This window comes from Pseudopipra pipra, chromosome 6, assembly GCF_036250125.1.
Source record: "Pseudopipra pipra isolate bDixPip1 chromosome 6, bDixPip1.hap1, whole genome shotgun sequence".
In the NCBI taxonomy this organism is placed as follows: domain Eukaryota; kingdom Metazoa; phylum Chordata; class Aves; order Passeriformes; family Pipridae; genus Pseudopipra; species Pseudopipra pipra.
In genome coordinates this window covers 59,203,686-59,220,739 of record NC_087554.1, presented here as the reverse complement: position 1 = coordinate 59,220,739, position 17,054 = coordinate 59,203,686, and the positions used below count along the sequence as shown (strand labels likewise).

Here is a 17,054-nt window from a genome sequence, read left to right as displayed (position 1 = left end):
TTTTTTCTTCTATCCCTTTCCTCTTCTCCCTGTCCCACTGAAACTGTGAGGACCAGTAATTGTTGCCATTATTATTGACAAAAGAAGAACATGAACAAAGGAATGGGAAGAAAGGAGGAGACACCATGGAGCTAAATATCCTGATCAAAACCACTTCTGTCATTTGGGTATCAATTTGTACAGCTAATTTGGCACAGCATCACTAGAGAACTGCCTGCAAAGACATGAGATGATTTGGGAATGAGAAATAGGTCTGCAGGCTTCCTCTGCATAGGCTGAACCCCGTGCAGCCGGGTACGTTGCTCTCTGTCTGATCTCATCTTTGTTTCCACTTCACACTTTTGGGGCTTGCAGGACAAATGCACTGCAGCAGTGGGTTTATTGCCATGTTAATTTGTAACCCGTGAATGTTTCCAATGAGATGTTTCTAATTTATTGGCATAAAATATTGGATTTTCCTTGAATGCCCTGGAGTTTCTGATTCACCAGCTGAAAACTATTATTACAGAGAACATAATCACTTGGAAAGTGCCTCTGTCTTATCTTTTTTTTTTTTTTTTTTTTTTTGGTGTTAAATTCAGCTACATAAATAGCATTTTTATAGCACAAAGGCCAAAAAGATATCAAGATGTTCTGTATTTCAGTTTTGTTTTTACCTTAGGGAAGCTTGGTCAGTAGTGGCGCTCACAGTTGATGTGAACCTTGGGCACTGTCTGTGAACTTGCCTCATAACACTTCTGCAAGAGGCTCCAATCAACTGAACAGCTCCAAGTGCACAGGCTGGGGTTGGCATTGTGACAATTTTCACTGGAAATACATTTTCATCACAGCAATGTTTGGTTATCCTTCACTGTGAGGGTGGAAGGACTTTGCTAGCATCTTGTTAGATATAATTCTGGCAACTACAAGAGGAGCAAAGAGTCCAGATTGTTCCCAGAACTAGGACAGAGGATTTCTTGGCCCAGTGTTGCTATTGCCTGCCTTCATCTGAGTACATTTCTAATCTCCCCTCTGCTATTTTAAATGTGTTCTAATTGGGTTCTAGTCTTAAAGGAGGATCAGGCTCATTAATAGTTTTCAGTAGCTCAAAAAGAATTATTAAATAATCTTAGCCCTCCGAGCCTTTCTTACTTCCTCCTTTCATGAACAGCAAAACGGCCTTACCTTTTGCACAGACCCTTGATGTTCTGGGTATCAGCTTAGATTCACACCTTGGTTTAGATTTTCCCCCCTAAGCTTGGAACAGGGCTTCATGGTGGGTCTGTCACACTGCTGTTCCTCGATGCCCACACAAACAAAGCTTCTGTCCATGGATCTGATCTGTGACAGGCCAGGTGGGCATGATGCTCTTTGTATGAGATCGGGAAATAAAGGTGTAAATCATTATCAATGTCCTTATTAAAAGTCCTGAGAGGTGGGGAAGGCAGAAAACTTTCCTCTGGGAACGTAGGCACATGTAGTGTGGCTGTTGAAAGCAGAGACTCAGCACGGTGGTCAGAGTTCCAGTTGTGAACAAGTGGATTCAGCAACTTGCCCAAACTGCTAAAAAAAGCTTCTTGGTACAGTTTTCTTGGTAGTGGTAAAAGAAGTACATTGTTCTAAAACAGTGGTGTGACAAAGATGTCTCCTGATCATTGGAAGCTGGTTTCATCTTTCTGTGTCTCTATAGGGGGTTGGTGCATTCCCAGGCAGAGAGATGAGTCTGTGCATTTCTTCCTCATCTGGTATTTCAGAAATAATAGAACTCACTTAAAAATTGTTCAGTTATTATATTTTGGGACACTATGTTCAACCCGTGCTCCGTAAGACTCCCTGCAAGGGAGGAGCTTGGTAGAAAACTTTAGCAGGGGCCACACAAAAAGTGACTGAAGCAAAGGAAGTCTGTGCCCATGCTCTGCAACAGCTTGAATAAGGGAAATTGTAAGAAATGCACATCTGATGGCACTTTTTTAGGAACCTACATATCAAGAAGACTGAAAGACTCTTTGGTAATATTACAAACTTCTGCATTGTGGTAGTGTTTGAAATTCTGCTCATAGTCTTCTTTTTTTAGCCATACAGTAATTGCACCTCTCAATGGGAATGCTACTCAGGAATAACGATCCTATCAAGACAAGGGAATATAGATTATAGTAAAGGTTATGATGCTTTCTGTGAGAAGCTTAACATTGATCCTTTTAGCTATCTGATTTTCCAGGAGGGGAAAAAAAGCATAACAACTTTGAGTTAGGCATGTGATTTGGTGTGAAAATTCTGATGATTAGTTTTAGAAGATGGAACTTGAAGTGAGTTTGCTAAACTTTTTTTCTCTCTCCTTTTTTTTGGATGAATACTTTTGAAAAGAAATGGATTTTTATTTCCCACACAGTTTATGTTTTTCTCAGTTATTTTACTTTTTTTTCCCTTCTAATGCAAGTCAAAACTGTTAGAGAATTCAAAAGCAAAAATCTGTTATGTTGAAAAGGCCATGTTGTGAAATATATCATAAACACCCTGTTAGAGCAGTGTCTCCTAATTAAGGGAGAGAGCTCCTGGGAAACAGCGAGCCTGTGACACAGCTCAACCCCCTTTGATCCTCTGTTGAGTTTTTAAAATCATTGCCTGCCTAAACTTGTCTGCAGCTTGTTACACATTTTATCCATCTGCTGCAAGAACAAAAATAAATGATTTATAATTCAGTTGAACTCCAGTTGTTCCACGTATCACTGACTGTGGAGTCTTCAATAAGAGGGAGAAGAGAGGAGGAAAAGCCAAGCAAAAGCTAAATGGAGTCAGGCACCCTGGAAAAGGCATTGCTTTTGGCTGTAGGGATTGTATAGGTACTGAGTTGCAAGTTGCGTGGGTGAGTTGCAGGTGTTACTGCAAAATGGTTAGGAATTTTTGGGTGAAATGTAGTTCAGTGTCTGGCCATTGTCTATAAACTGAAATCAAAGCACTTGTAGGGGTTGTCTGGCTTTAATCCAGACAAATATCCAGGTCTCAGGTAGAATTGTGAATGTGAATATTTGAATGTGTTTGCATTGTGTTTTCCCCCAACCTACTTATAGCAAGGTGATCCAGGCAATTACTTGGTGCATGAAAATTCATGTTCAGGTTTTATCTGCCACTTTGGATGACTGCGTGACCACATCCAAGCCCTGCAGGTGGCTGCTAATCACTGCATTAATTCCCTCGCTAAAGTAAAGTCTTGCCTTGAAAACTTCCTCCATCTTTATGGTTGTGATTACCAACCTGTCTGTGTCAGAGTCTCTTGTGCAGGACCACGATGTTTGCCTGAGCATGGTGCAGTCAGCCACATCATCCAGGAGCAGTGGGATGGCTCTGTTGGACCAATTAGGTGTTAGCTCATAAATCTAATAACAAGAGGAGCTAATTATTCCCTATGCAAATATCACAAGGCTATGTTCTGTTGATTTTTAGAACAGATCAGCACTTCATTTTAGCACCCATATGTTTTATCTGTGTTGGTTAGCTATCACTCCTGGATACCTGCATCCCTCTGAGGGCTACTATTGTCATGAGTCTTGCTCCTGAGATGAAGGCCGATTTCATTAGGAAGTCAGAGATTCATTTGCTGTTGCCTGTAAATAAATGGCAGGTTAAAGATTTATCTAGTATCCAGTACTTACCCATCTGAGTTTATCTCCTTCCATGTCTGGGAGACCCCCACTGTTACAAGTAGTTACAAGAAGTCTCCTCTCAGTGGCTTCTCTGGTGCTGTGATTTACCAGCAGCAAATCTGCAGTGTGCTGAAAATGTGTTGTTGGGAGCATGTAATCTCTTTAGGTCTATGAGAAAATAAGTTGCACAAAGCAGAGTGGCTTTGCCAAGGGCAGGGTTGGAAAGAGGAGAGTCAGTGAAGGGAACAGCTCACCTGGGAGGCTGGACTATGACACTGTCTGTTCCTTGCCAAAGATTTAATGCATGGCAGGAGCTGTACCCGGGTCCCAGCGGCTGAGCCAGAGGCCGGCAGCTGACAGACGGATCCTGGAACAGTCTGTGCCCTGAGCACAGAGTTTGTAACAGCCATCAGCTTTCAAAATGGCTTTAGTAACCTACATTCATTCACTGCCCTTGCAAGGACTGTAATTCTTAGCACACGCTGAAGCTGCTAATAAACCTGTTAGAAGTGTCTGCAGCATAAGGCAACTTCACTGAACAAAATTATTTGGCACAGGTGTTTTAAAAAGTAAAGTCCTATTAAGTCACTGATCTCATCTGTAAAAGAGCTGCTTACCAAGCAAGGTGGGTTTTCCTTAGTCCTTGCTCCATTTCAAAATCCAAAACACTGGAATTCCCACTACATTTCTCTGGAGACCATTTCACAGGTAACACACATTGCTGCTGAGCTTGTTTTCTTGCAGCTTACATTGTATTTACCCTTTTATGATTTGATTGCTTTTAGACCTATCGATTCAGCAAGACACTGGTATTACTTTTTGAAACTTCTTTTTGCTTCTTTTTGGTTGTCTCTTAGTCTAAAATCTGCAACTATTTAATTCTTTCTTCCTAAAGCCATCATCCTATTTGTAGGTTTCTCCTTCTTCTCAGAGTTCCTAAAAGAATATCTGTCTTGTGATAATGTGGGAAGATGTATATCGGGCAAAAAGGCATGTTAACTTTCTGCAAGTTATGTTTTTATTTAGAGTTTAGATGAATTTTGAGAAAACATCATATTGACATGACACCAGTGCTTTTGTTAACTTGCTTCTGTTCCCAGTCATTTCATACCTATAATATTCCACCTCCTCTGTTTTGTTTCTTTTTTCACTTCTATGAAGGGTGAAACAACTCTGTGTTGTGTTTCTCTGTGGGCAGAGAGAGCTTTTTCAGAGCCTTTCTTCAGCAATGCATTTGAGATAGTTGTCTGCCATGGGCTGGTACTGTATCCTTTGGGCCTCTTGCTTTATTCACTCAAAACAATTCTCCCCAAATTGTCCTCCCTTCGATTTTCTCACCTGGACAGGCTAATACTAAGGATGTGGTAGTAGTTGGGACCAGGATACTATTTGAGATTTTTGATTGCAGGTTGTTTTGTACTTTTTTTTTTTTACCAGGTCTGTTGACAGCTGTAACCAGAATGTGTGCACTTCGAAAAGGTACTTGTGTTCCAATGTTCTGTGTTTTTATTTCTTTATAAGGTTTAGAAACTGAACAAAAGCCTTCCAGATCTCTGCAGGAATATATGTAATTTGTCCATCATTTCTGGATTTCTAGTGGTATTCTCAATGGGTAGAAGTGCTTTTTCCATTTTTCCCTCTCAGTTCTAGACATCTTACGTAGATAGTGTGTCGACAGGTGTTGATGGACAAGCAATTTACAGTAATCTCTTATGGTGCTTATTCTGTAGCTCCCTGAATTATAAGTGACATGCTGGCAAAGCTGAACAACTGATCACCAGATACTGGCATAGTATTAAACATGGCTTCTGAGGCTGCTCAGAATTTCCTTCAGCCACTGTCTTCTTGGATGTCTCAAATATATGAAGCTCTCCAACAAGCAGGAGACTCTATATCTGCTTCACTGCTGAATTTGAGTGGAGTGGGTCGTAAGTCAGAAGAAGAGAGGAAGCAGGACTTGGAGAATAATGGAGGAGTTTATGAGGATTATTCTGAGGAATCAGAGGATGAACAAGACCTGGACCTCTGGGATGAGGAATATTTATATCCTAGAGAAGATGGTTACATTGATCTTGCTTCGCAAAACCTCCCTCATGGCTCTGACTTGGGTCCACAGAGGCAAAAACGGGTCAAAAATACCAGCACCTTGCCAGAGCACTGTGTTGAAAACACCAGGTCTTTGACAGCCAATGGATCCTACTGGACCAGTGAAGATCTCCAGCCACTTGATCGGCTTCCTCCCATTGCTGAGGAAGAAGGTGAGCCCTCTATGAGGATGGGAGGTCATGAGCACAACCTCAGCTTGGGTGGCTCCTTAAAAAGTAATAATGACAAGGCAAGTTTTGCAGGTAAGCAGCCAGCATGCACCCTGACAGTATTACCCAGACCATTCTTTTCCTGGTATTGATTTGATTTAGTTGCTAATCTGCTCATTATGTTCTGTGTTGTCTTTGTTTCCCCACAGCTAAAATAAAACTCCCCAAATCCCAAAGAAAAATCTAACCTTTCCAGTTCTTCTCTCATTCGTGAGACTAATTTCATTGAAGTAAGTGGAAATCTCCAGGGTGAAAGGCTGAGTATTAGAAGGCAATCAGGCCCTGTTTCTGCAGCAAGGAGTGTTTTGCTCCCCCCCGTTTAGCTTCTTGTAGAAGGACCCTTCAAAGGGAATGTTTAGCCTTAAGCCTTTGCTTTGAGAACCATCTGCCTTTGCGTCATTGCTATTAAAGATATATATAATCTCAAACCTTGTTTCTTTGTGCCAGCAATCTCAAGATGTTACTGTGCCATGTGCTGTGAAATGCTGTACTAAAAAACCAGACATATCTCATGATTTTATGGATGAAAGGCTCCCAAATCGCTTTCCTCCCCTCCCACCACCCCCACAGGCTTTTCAAATAAGACTGAAGAGGACAGCAGGCAGGAGATTATGGAAAGGAGAACTGAGTTTCATATTTTCAGTTTAAAATAGGCCTAACTATGACTTCTGATCATTAAGTGACAGGAACAGCTTTTCAGACGATGGCATTCAGGGCTGAGTTCAGCCTTGTGACTTGTACTCCCTCTATATCACCATTACTGATGCTGAAAGTTTCCTGAGTCACAGAGGTCTGATGGAGATTTATGTCCTGACTACACACAGGAAAGCTGCAGTCCTGCTGGCACCATCCTTGGGTCTTGCTGGGATAAAGTTGCTCTTTACAAACATCCCAGGAATGGGGATAAGGGAGGAAAGGGGAGTGGGGGGACTGGGTCTGCAATATGGAGCTGATGAAGAACTCTACTCACTGAGAATTTTCAGAATTTGGCTTCAAATATCTAAATTATCTTTTTTTTTTTTTTTTTTTTTTTTTTTTTTTAAGCAGGCAGTAGATACTCTTGAAAATGTGTGTTTTATTATGACCAGGAGCTTTTCATCACTCTTGGCTTCTAGGAAAGTCTTACATATTTAGCCTTTTCTATGCAGACTGTGGAAGATCAGCCTGTTTGTTTTTGAATTTAATAGGAATATCAGACTGAGAGGGTATAAACCTTGACGGTGTTCTTTAATGAATGTTAAAATTAGCTCTTTTCTTTATTACTATTTCTCACAATGTTATGACCATGGAGTAAATAATTAAAAAGAGCTTTTGGTCTTGTTGTTCTGTCTCCCGAATTGGGACTGCTTGTTTAATATTCCAAATGAACCATTGCCAGTTCTCAGGTTAAGTACCTCAGAGCTGTATCTCTTGGAGTCCAGCCCCTACCTTCTGGTATCCTTATACATCTCCTGTCTGATATCCTACCCCAGGGTTTGTTCATAGGGATCGAGTCAATGCTGCTGCAGGGCTGGATTTACTGTGTGTGCTTGGATTATGTGCCTAGGGTGTGCACAGAAGTCATGGAGCAGGGCAAATAGTGTCCTTTCAGGCAATGCTGGGGCCAGGGATAATCTTGACAAGTGCTATCCTGGGCATACCTTCCTCCTGCAGAGTCTGTACACCCTCAAGAGGGGCTGTTAGAGCAATTCACAGCAAATCCTGGGGCTCAGCCAGGTGCCAAATGCATCATTCCAGTGGTAGCCTCCATATCTTTGTCCTGTCTCTGGACTACACCCTTGCTGATAGTGGATGGGAGGAAAGGAGGTGAGCTCTTAGGGAAGTGGGAGCCAGGAATGGGCTGCTGTCACTGTCAGAGCTGCTTATCACCTGCAGGCTTGTCTGCAGGGACATCTGAGAAAGGGTGTGATGGACCAGATGAAGTTTCCTGGTGAGAGAGATTTAGAGTGACAGACAGATGCCAGAGTAACCCATCACTGCAGCTAAAGGGAGGGCCGCCCTGGACCTCTCTCCCAACTGAGAGCAGGTGCTGATCGAGTTGCTGTTGGAGTCCCTCTAAATACTTATTGGCTTTCCCTCTCAGTAAGCTCCCTGGAGCCATTGTGGACTGGAAGGCTGGCCTTTCAGAGCTCCCCAGCACCTACCTTGCTGCTTCCTAGAGCTCTCTGCTTCCACACGGAGCATTGCATAGCTCCATTAGGGAGCATTGCATAGCTTTTTACACCAGAAGGAACATCATTCAAAATGCTCTGAAATAGGCTTTAGTCTTTTAATCTCTGCCATGCGCTGCACAAAGCGCCATCCAATGGTTTTAATACTTCATAGTCATAAAGTTGGTTGTTTGAGGGTTAGAGGGTTGGGAACTGATGCTTTTTTTTTTCAGAACTAAGTTGTATAATGGGAGAGAAAGTGCTGAACTGTGATTTGAAAATGTCTTCCACAAACTCTTTGATGTGAGAGAACTCGTTTTGCTCTTCTAAGTGAACTTTCACTTCCAAAACACACATGCTCTTTATATTTTATTTTTCAACTCTTTATTTCCTCTTTTCCCTTTAGATTCATTCTCTAACATCAAGAGTGTGAACTCTTCTGATGGTAACCTAGACATGCAGAGAGACTGTAATACCCTGGCAACTTAAAATTTCAGTCATGGATTAAAATGATCAAGAGAAGATATTTGAGGTATCCTTATTTCTGTTAGCTTTGTTACCTAACCCTGAGTGACAATGTAAGCAAGTGTGTGGACTTGCTGACATTCAGCAAAGCCATTTAGTAGCATCAGAATGAGCTTTGAACATTTTCCCTTTCATTTGGTGGTTCCCCCCCTTCATTTCTGCAAAATACATGTTTCTTGTTTATCCTTATATTCTTTTCAGAACATTGCATCTTGACTTTATTTCACTTAATGTACCACATTTCTCTCCACAATAGAATATTTTAAAGCTAAATTGGCACAAAACAGTAGCAAAACTGAATGCTTTTTGTTGCCATGGAAATATTTCTGGGCACTTACTGAAGACCTGGTTGCCAATAGTAATGTAACAGAGAAAATAGATATGCTTCATTTAGCAGCCACTGGTGATTAAAGAGCCACAGAAACTTGTTACAAGGTCATTCCAATATATAGTTTATTGGGTTTAGGGAAAAAAAAACCCCACAGCTCTAGATGAGAATAATTTTCTTTTAAAAGAGATGCAAACCAAAATCCAATAGATGTTCCCTTCTGTTAAACTGACAGCATACTTCTGAGATTAAATAAAATAAAGTTGTAGCTAAAAACCATCATTACCTCTTCTCCTTTTTACCAAATATGTTTTTGATCATATTTTTGCCTCCCAGGAAATGTTTCCTAACTCACAGAGTAGATTTTCTTAGGCTCTAAAGCAGCGTGCACATTGTTGAAAACCATTTTTAGTCCTAGGGATTTAATAAAGTGTTTGAGCAATGAAATTTTTGGGTTCTTGAGTAAAACTTCTGTCAGACACTGTGAGGCATGCTAATCACAGGGTGCAGGTTTGGCTGCTGCTGAGCCCTGGTCTGTAATTAAATGATGTTAGTAAAGTTGTAGCAAGGTTTCCAACAAACGGAGGAAAAGTTTTTGCCTTTGGGTGCTTTTGATTCACAGCTTATTAATGAAGGGAGTTCAGGAAATATTGCAATGCCAGGTGTTTGTTTTGAGAAGTTAGGGATGGGAAGGCAGTGCCTGCAGATCCCTGCCACCACTTGCAAATGATGTAGTTGTGAATTTTAAAAATACAGATGAACTTGCTCTTGCAGACCCGTGTCCGTTGTCTGACCTCAGTGTTTCTGATAAACTGTCTCACATTGCAGAGCAGAGAGAGACCAGCCTTTGCATCCCCCTGTGGCTTAAATCCTGCTGCTCAGCTGACTGGGGGTGGCTGGCAAGAGTGTGGCTGCCAAATCCATCATTTCACATTTGGCTTAAAAAATTGAGAGAAAAAAAAAAAAGCACAACAGCAGAGCAATAAACCACATCAAAAAGTAGTGCACTGCAAGTAGAGGGGTAGATGTGGCCAGTCCATCCTCTTCCCAGCATGAATCTATAGGGAAAAAAACAGTAATAATGACAAAGGTGAAGAACAGCACTAACTGTGCCATGAAAGAAATGGATTTAGCCCATTTCTTCCTCAGGGCCTATGTCCTTTGCAAAGAAAAAGCCAAAGTGACCAGTAAGTTAGGAATTTCAGCAGACACTGCCCTGAAAAGGCATGGGGACAGACACAGCAGCAGAGCTGAGTTTTCTGAATCAGAGCTGAACTATTTTTGCCTAGCAAGTTCTGTGATGGAAGAGTCTCCCGAGCTGTCTGACACTGTGTTCATAAACACTGGTGTAAAATGTAGGTGAGCACGACACTTCAACTGCAAGAAGTCCTTGGAGATTTTCCCCCATCAACTAGACAATCTCAATGCTAGCCAAAGATGGCATTTTAGTTGCACTAAAATAATTTTTGTGACCTTGGAATGCTAAGAAGTCTGACATCCTAATAGGAATCTTGCCTAGATGGGTGGATAGTGCTCCTCAATACATGTACAAGGAGAGGCACACCTCTGAGGCCCTAGGAGTTTTTAAAACTAGAAAGCACTATTGCATCTAGTTACCTTGGCCTCCAGCTTCACAGGGGTCATTGATTTTTGCCACTAATTGCTGTGGTAAAGGAAATTATTCTTTCTGCTCTATATGAACACTCCTGACCTCAGTAAATGATCTTTCCATGTGAGCAGGAAATCCTAGGCAAGAAGTGAATTTTCATTAGGTCCTATAAACCCATATAGGAAAATATACCCACAACAACAAGATACTGATTATGTGATAAATTAAATTTCTGCTTGAACTTGAGACTAAAATAGGTAGATGGCCAATCTCCATGTAAAGAAGTGAAATGTTTATGGATTTTATCACCTGTCTGGGTATGGAGCCAGCCAGTGTTCTAGCCAGAATGTAGCCCTATAAAAATCAGTTCCTGTACTCCAAGCAGGACACTTAAAGAGGCTACACTGAGTCAATAGCACCACAAGGACTGAGTGAAGGAAGGCAAAGGCAGACAGTGGAGGAAAAAAAACTTCACAGAAAATACTCCTGGCAGCTTGAGTGGGGTGAAGCACAAATGTGACTAGGGACATGCATCTGGTCTCTGAAGAATGAGGTACAAGTCTGCAGCTTCATGAAGTGAAGTGCAGACGTGAGTTTGCATTGAATGCCTTCTCTCTGGGAAATTCAGAACCACTCAAAGTGTTTGTGCACAGACTTTTGTCCTTGTGAAGGTGGTACAGTGTTCCTATTTATATTTGAAGTACTCCTTTGCCGTTCTGTCTCTTCAGCGTTTCAAAGTATAAGGGATCTTCATCCATGACACCAGAAGTGAGTGGTGACGAGACTACGAAACAGCCCTGAAAGGAGGGTGGGTTGCAGTGTGTCAGCTTTACAGCTGGGGAAACGAAGCCAAAGAGTGGTTCAAAGCACAAATTTTCAAAGATGGTACCATTGCCAGCTCTGTCTCGGGCCTGTCAGCATTGCTGTTCATCCTCAGTCAGGGATTTTGGACACAGTACTTTTGTCAGCCTACAGTAGATCAGAAGTATGGGCTTTCACCAAGTTCCTTGCTTGGTGGGCAGAGGTTCCTCTTGCCTGTCTCCCTAGGGGCATGAGAAGGGATGATCTGTTCAGGAGTACTTGTCATCTCCTCTTGTCATCTAGAAGGTTGCATAAGCTGTATGGAGAAGGATGTATTTGGGAGGATGAAATGGATTTTGCTGTTCAGAGCAGTTACAGAACAAATTGTGTGTGTGAGCGTGTGTTTGTGCATGTATTTTCTGATCCACTCTTGCTAAGTGACATCCTCTTCCCACTCCCCATATGGCAGTTGCGACTCTATCTTCCTCTGGGAAGGTTGTTTAGGACTCAAGAGGCTTCATTTACCAATAAACAGCATCTTGGCAGCATCTGGGAAATGCTGCCTCTCTCCTAGAAACCCTACCTCCTCACCTTCCATCTCCTACTACAGACGAGGCAGGTGTGAATGATCTCATTGTGTTGTGGTGGAGGTTATGTGCAGGCATACTAGCAGCATTCTGTGCAGAGCTGGGACATAGTATTTCCGTGTGCTGATACAAACAGTAGTACTGATTGTCTTTTTTTTTTTTTTTGATGTGCGTGTGGGGTTTTTTTGCATTGCAGTTGTTGCTAGTTTGGCCTGCATGTGCTTAGTGAAAGCATGGATAATCCATCTCCCGTTCCCTCCTGACCTCTTTGCATTGCTTAACAGCACAAAAGCCACTAATGTAAGCTTAGATGAAACAGGATCACTCTGTCAAAAGGTGAGGTGGTGTCAACCTCCACTTCTTGCCAGATTGGAGTGTGGATATGACTTTCTTGTGCCCAGTTAATCTTTGGCTGTTGTGAGGACCTGGTGGTAGCAGCCATCATTTTGTGTGGCCTCATAGGCTCCTGAAATAGGTTTAGTAACCCAGGGGGAAGACTGCAATGAAAGAAAATGGGGAGATTGCAGTCATGGAGGTAAAAGTGTGCAGTTTTAAAGACAGTGGATGTTCTTGTTGGGCTGTGGGGGCCTTCCAGGTAACGAGGAAGGTGTGTTTGGACTGTACCTCTGCAGATGCTATTTGTGTGATTCTCATGCAGTTTTCACAGATTTACTTAGGGAGGCTTCATCAGTACCTATTTGTGGACCAACATGAATGACTTTGGTTGAATCTTAGGTCAGTCTATAGCAAAATCTGTAGAAAATCCCTTCTAATGAAAATAGGTCTCATGGCATCATCGCCCTGCCTAAAAGCTCCCTAATGTCCAGGCAGGTGCTCCCCTATCTAGAGAGCTCAGTACCCATGTGAGATAAAGCATCCCTGGAGAGACTCATTGGACTGTGCCTGAGGATTTGCCCCACCCCAAGCTGAGCACTTGGAGGCATTTCTCTCCTCAGGCTGGGAGAGATTCAAGCCCATACTGTCTATACAGTGGCAGTATAATCTGTGTGGGAGTATTTTCCAGCAAATAGTATGAGAGTGGTGGTGCTGCTGACGAGAAAGCCCTGAATTTGGATTAATGAGAGCACTGAGGTTTGCTGAAACTCCATGTTGCAGGGTCAGTTTTGGGGTCTAGACTTATTGCCATAAATAATGTAGCTATAAAACCCTTGGGCCTGAGTTTTACAATTGCCAGTAACTGATGTAAAACTGCAGCTGAGATACAATGTCCTTCCCCTATCACACAGTAGCGTTGCTTCCCATGCCTGGCCCCATGAACAAGCCACTGTGTGGTGAACTGGACCAGCCCGTTCCTTCAGCCAAGAGTTACCAACCCCTTCCCTATTACTTTTGAATCAGGTGAGTTGGCCCTGTGATTGCTAAAACTGAAACAAGAGGAAGAGGGGAAGGGGAGCAGGACAGGGTTGTCCCTTTTGGATGACTGCCTTGGTCCTGAAGGCATGTGAGTCTTGTTGCACCACATCCTCACCCTCTGCTGCTCCCAAAGTTGGTGATTTTCCCAGGAGTGCTGTGGTATCAGAGGTGTTACAGCAGTGGTAAAGGGGGACTGTGGTGAATTAACCCTCTGGCAGCAAAGAAAGTTTCAATTAGAAAAATCAGTGGGAAAATAAATATCTGCTTTGTTGCAATGCAGTTGTTATCTGTAGCAAATCCAAGCAAATATCCTTTCGAGGGAGCTCATTTCCACCCTGTTAGTCAGCCAGCAAAGGCTTGTGGGTGTGAAGCTGGTGGTTGGGTGCTATGAATGGTATGTGCATATGCTGAGTCTCACAGGTTGTGAGTGTGGAGTAGTGAAACAGCTTTACAGAGGAACAAGACTCAGTGACCTGTGTTTCCTAAACGTTTCCTTGGCCAGTTTGATTCCTGCTAGATGAAAGGACCTAGTGCCCATTCAGAGAAACTTCCTTAAATGTATTGGAGGAAGCTTACAAAATGACTCCCTTGCATTATAAGAAGTCAAGCAAACAAATAGAAGAGGTGATGGATGGGGAACCTGGAAAGATTCAACCCATTGTGGTGCAAAAGCTGCCTGGAAAACTGTCATAAAAATAATATTGATACAAGTGAAAGTTATTTCTTTTGTTGGAAAGAAAGGACAGTGTTTTCTACTTCATCAGCCATTGGCATCCAGCAGTTTGTTTAGTTTCCAAGTCCATGAGCATTTACAGCCCCACACCCCAGAGCACACAGAGCTACACCTGTGCCCTGCAGTGTCCCCGGTGTAGACGTGACATCTGCTGACAGAAGGTGCTTTTCTGCCTCTGCAGCTGCATGTTTTCTACAAACAACCTAACCTGTGCTGTCAAAGAGGTGTAGGCTGACTCATGGATGTAACTGCATCCACACCAGGGGGTTTCCTGGCTTAGCTGTGCCTCCTATAGTCTGTAATCTCTTTTTTCTTCCACTTCTCCACAAATCCTGCGCCTGTGGTAATAGAACCTAGTAGCATAAATGAAGCCTGACTCATACTTACTCCACATGTATAATGTAAAGTAGGTGATTGGGAATATCAGGGACGATTGTGGTTCAGCCTCCTGGCTGCCATTTCCTATAGCCACAGAAGAACCTTAGACAGCACAGTGAGAATCAGTTTGAAGTTGAATCCCATGTGCCTATTTTTGAAGTCCAAATTTGGAAGTAGGAAGAAAACAACAGGAAAATATGTTGGTTTTCATGCTGTTTTCTGTGGGCAGTTCTCTATTTCTTTGCACAGCAGTGCACAGAATTGGAACGTGTTGCTCTGACTGGTGTGTTGTTCCGCTATAGAGGTGCTTGATGGTCAGAGAGAAATAATGTCTTCTTCTTTCTGATTCCTCTCTGACTTTTTTGTTGTTTTGCTAATTTATTTTTTTAATTATTTTATTTTTTATTTTATTTATTTTATTTTATTTTATTTATTTTTTTAAATTATTTTAATTTATTATTTTTAATTGGAAATATCCCCTGGTTTGAAGGCTTCCAAGTTGTGATTCTCTCTGCCTGCGTTGCATGCAAACACCTGAATGCATTTGCCTCAAAGGGCTTCCCAGTTGGTTTGGTCATGGGGTGAAGACAAATGAAGAGGTGTTGCAGAAAGCAGGGCACTGTCAGTTTGACACTCAGCAGAGAGGGGCAAACCTCACCTGTAACACTGGACACCAAATGGTTCCCTAGTTGTTATACTTAGCAGGAAGGGACAAAAACACATAGTGGTGGGTGCAAGGAGAAAGCTCATCTGAAGACTGTCTTCTCCTTGTTAGTAAATAATCAGTAGGTTTTAGTCAGTGGTGCCTGGTCACTGTGCTCAGTCTCTTTGGCCATAATGGCATGTATAGAGGCATGGTCTACTCCATAAATTTTAAATAAATTTGGAGTCTAGGGGAATGGTTTGGATTGGGTGCTCTCCTCAGTCAAGCCTGTAAATCAGGTAGTTGCATTACTTTGTTCTTCAGTTTGGACTCCCAGTTCATGTCGCTGTGACAGCAAGAGCAAGAAAAGAAGACTCCAAACTGACGACAACTACAGAGCTATAGTTGCACAGGAATTGGTGGGAGCAACTCTACTTGTGTTGCTGCATGTTCCCTATACAAAATGTTCCTTCTTTTTCTGAGAAGCTTTAACAAATCCCTAGTTTGTGGCAGACCTTTCCAGTTTTCCAGAAGGAAAGCCCTTTTCTTTCTCTGTGCCGTTCTGGGTTTTGCTGAGGTGGGAGCTGTGGCAGATCACTTTTTCTCTCTGTCATCCTGATAATGAAAATTTTAAGGCCAGGCCTGTGTGACTGTTTCTCGAACAGGAAAGAACATGGCAACGAGTGCTCCTGGGATGCCCTGGGTGTATGCATTATGCATAGATGCAATGATATTGTCTGGTTATGTGATCAAATACGTTTCTTTTGTACAGTATTTCTGTTTCCTTCAGGGCCTGGTGATGTTCCCATTGAAACTCTCCCTGACTTCCGCAGAGCAGAATCAAAACCTTTAAGACCGAAGTGGACACACAAGGGCAGTGTTAAATGTATAGGAAAAACAGAAATTTGGCATTTGCACAGTTTTCATTGTTCAGCCAAAATGACTGTTGTTTGTTGCTGGTTTGTTTTTTTTTACCACACAGGCACACAGGATGTATGCAGTACATCTATACTTCACACCTACACTATGTATTTTATTCAGTAATTTTTTTTCCTTAGGTAAGCTTGGAGCAAATGATAAGTTATTCTTTTTACTTGGAACACTGCAGAGAAATCTTGAATTATTTATTTCATGCATTTTAGCTTAGTGTATCTGGATGCCTGTAAGCTAACTTTGTAACTGCTTGGGTGTTTGAAATTTCTGAATAAATAGTGGTAGTTTGAAATACCTTACCAGAAAAAGAGGTCACCCTCCTTCCTCCCCCACTGTCTCCTCTGGGGGGAAAAAAAGTAATCCCACATGCCTCCTTATGAGCAGTGGGAAGTTGATTTATAAAACAGATGCTGCATAGAAGTAATTGAGTTGAAGTTGCTAGAAATATGTATATGCTACACAACATCTGCAGATCTCAAGATGTATTCATTATCTTTCCAGAATTTAGATCATAATTATGGGTCCTTTATTTAAGTTTCCATGGTGATATAGAAAATGTTTCCCCCTTGTCCTTTGCTAATCAGGACACTTGTGTATTTGAATGGTGATCGTTTTCCTCTCCCCTGGGTAAAGTTACTTTTATTAATACAGAGATATTAAGTTGACACGGAGCTGTCTCCTGCTCAGGCACCGAATCAGTAGCAGACGTATCAAGGATTTGCTACAGATTCCCCAGTGCCACTGTTTAATTAGCCTGGATGCTTCCAAATGTTTGTGAGAAATAGCAGCCACTGTCATAACATGTGATGCAGTTGTGCTTTGGGGATTGGTAAAGTTGAAGTCAAAGTCAAGCAGCCAATAATATATCAAACCAGGCCAAGCTCCTCTACTCCATCCCTTCACCCTTACCTGTCTGTCCTAGGGAAAGGCCTCTGCTGTGTCTTGCAGGGAGTTGCAATCGGGTCAGTGCCCTTACATGAGCAGTCCAAGGGTGCTGTATCCATGTGGCCTTTCCAAAATTTCCTATAATAGTCAAAATTGTACACCATGTTAAGGCA

The 17,054-nt window shown here is 42.2% G+C and overlaps 1 protein-coding gene across 6 annotated transcripts in view; it reads left to right on the top strand.

Annotated features, from left to right (window-relative positions):
* Window positions 1-17,054, top strand: part of SYT16 (synaptotagmin 16) — a 130,268-nt gene that overhangs the window by 58,480 nt on the left and 54,734 nt on the right. Inside the window, exons 1-2 of one of the 6 annotated variants that reach the window (XM_064659423.1) lie at window positions 5,058-5,099; window positions 5,351-5,968. The exons of 2 other annotated variants lie outside the window; for them this stretch is intronic. In XM_064659423.1, the coding sequence (XP_064515493.1) occupies window positions 5,422-5,968 (547 nt within the window). In that variant the 5' untranslated portion in view covers window positions 5,058-5,099; window positions 5,351-5,421. Of the gene's footprint in view, window positions 1-5,057; window positions 5,100-5,350; window positions 5,969-8,491; window positions 8,618-17,054 lie in introns of those variants that run through there. 3 more of the 6 variants (XM_064659426.1, XM_064659424.1, XM_064659422.1) reach the window with 3 other exon arrangements.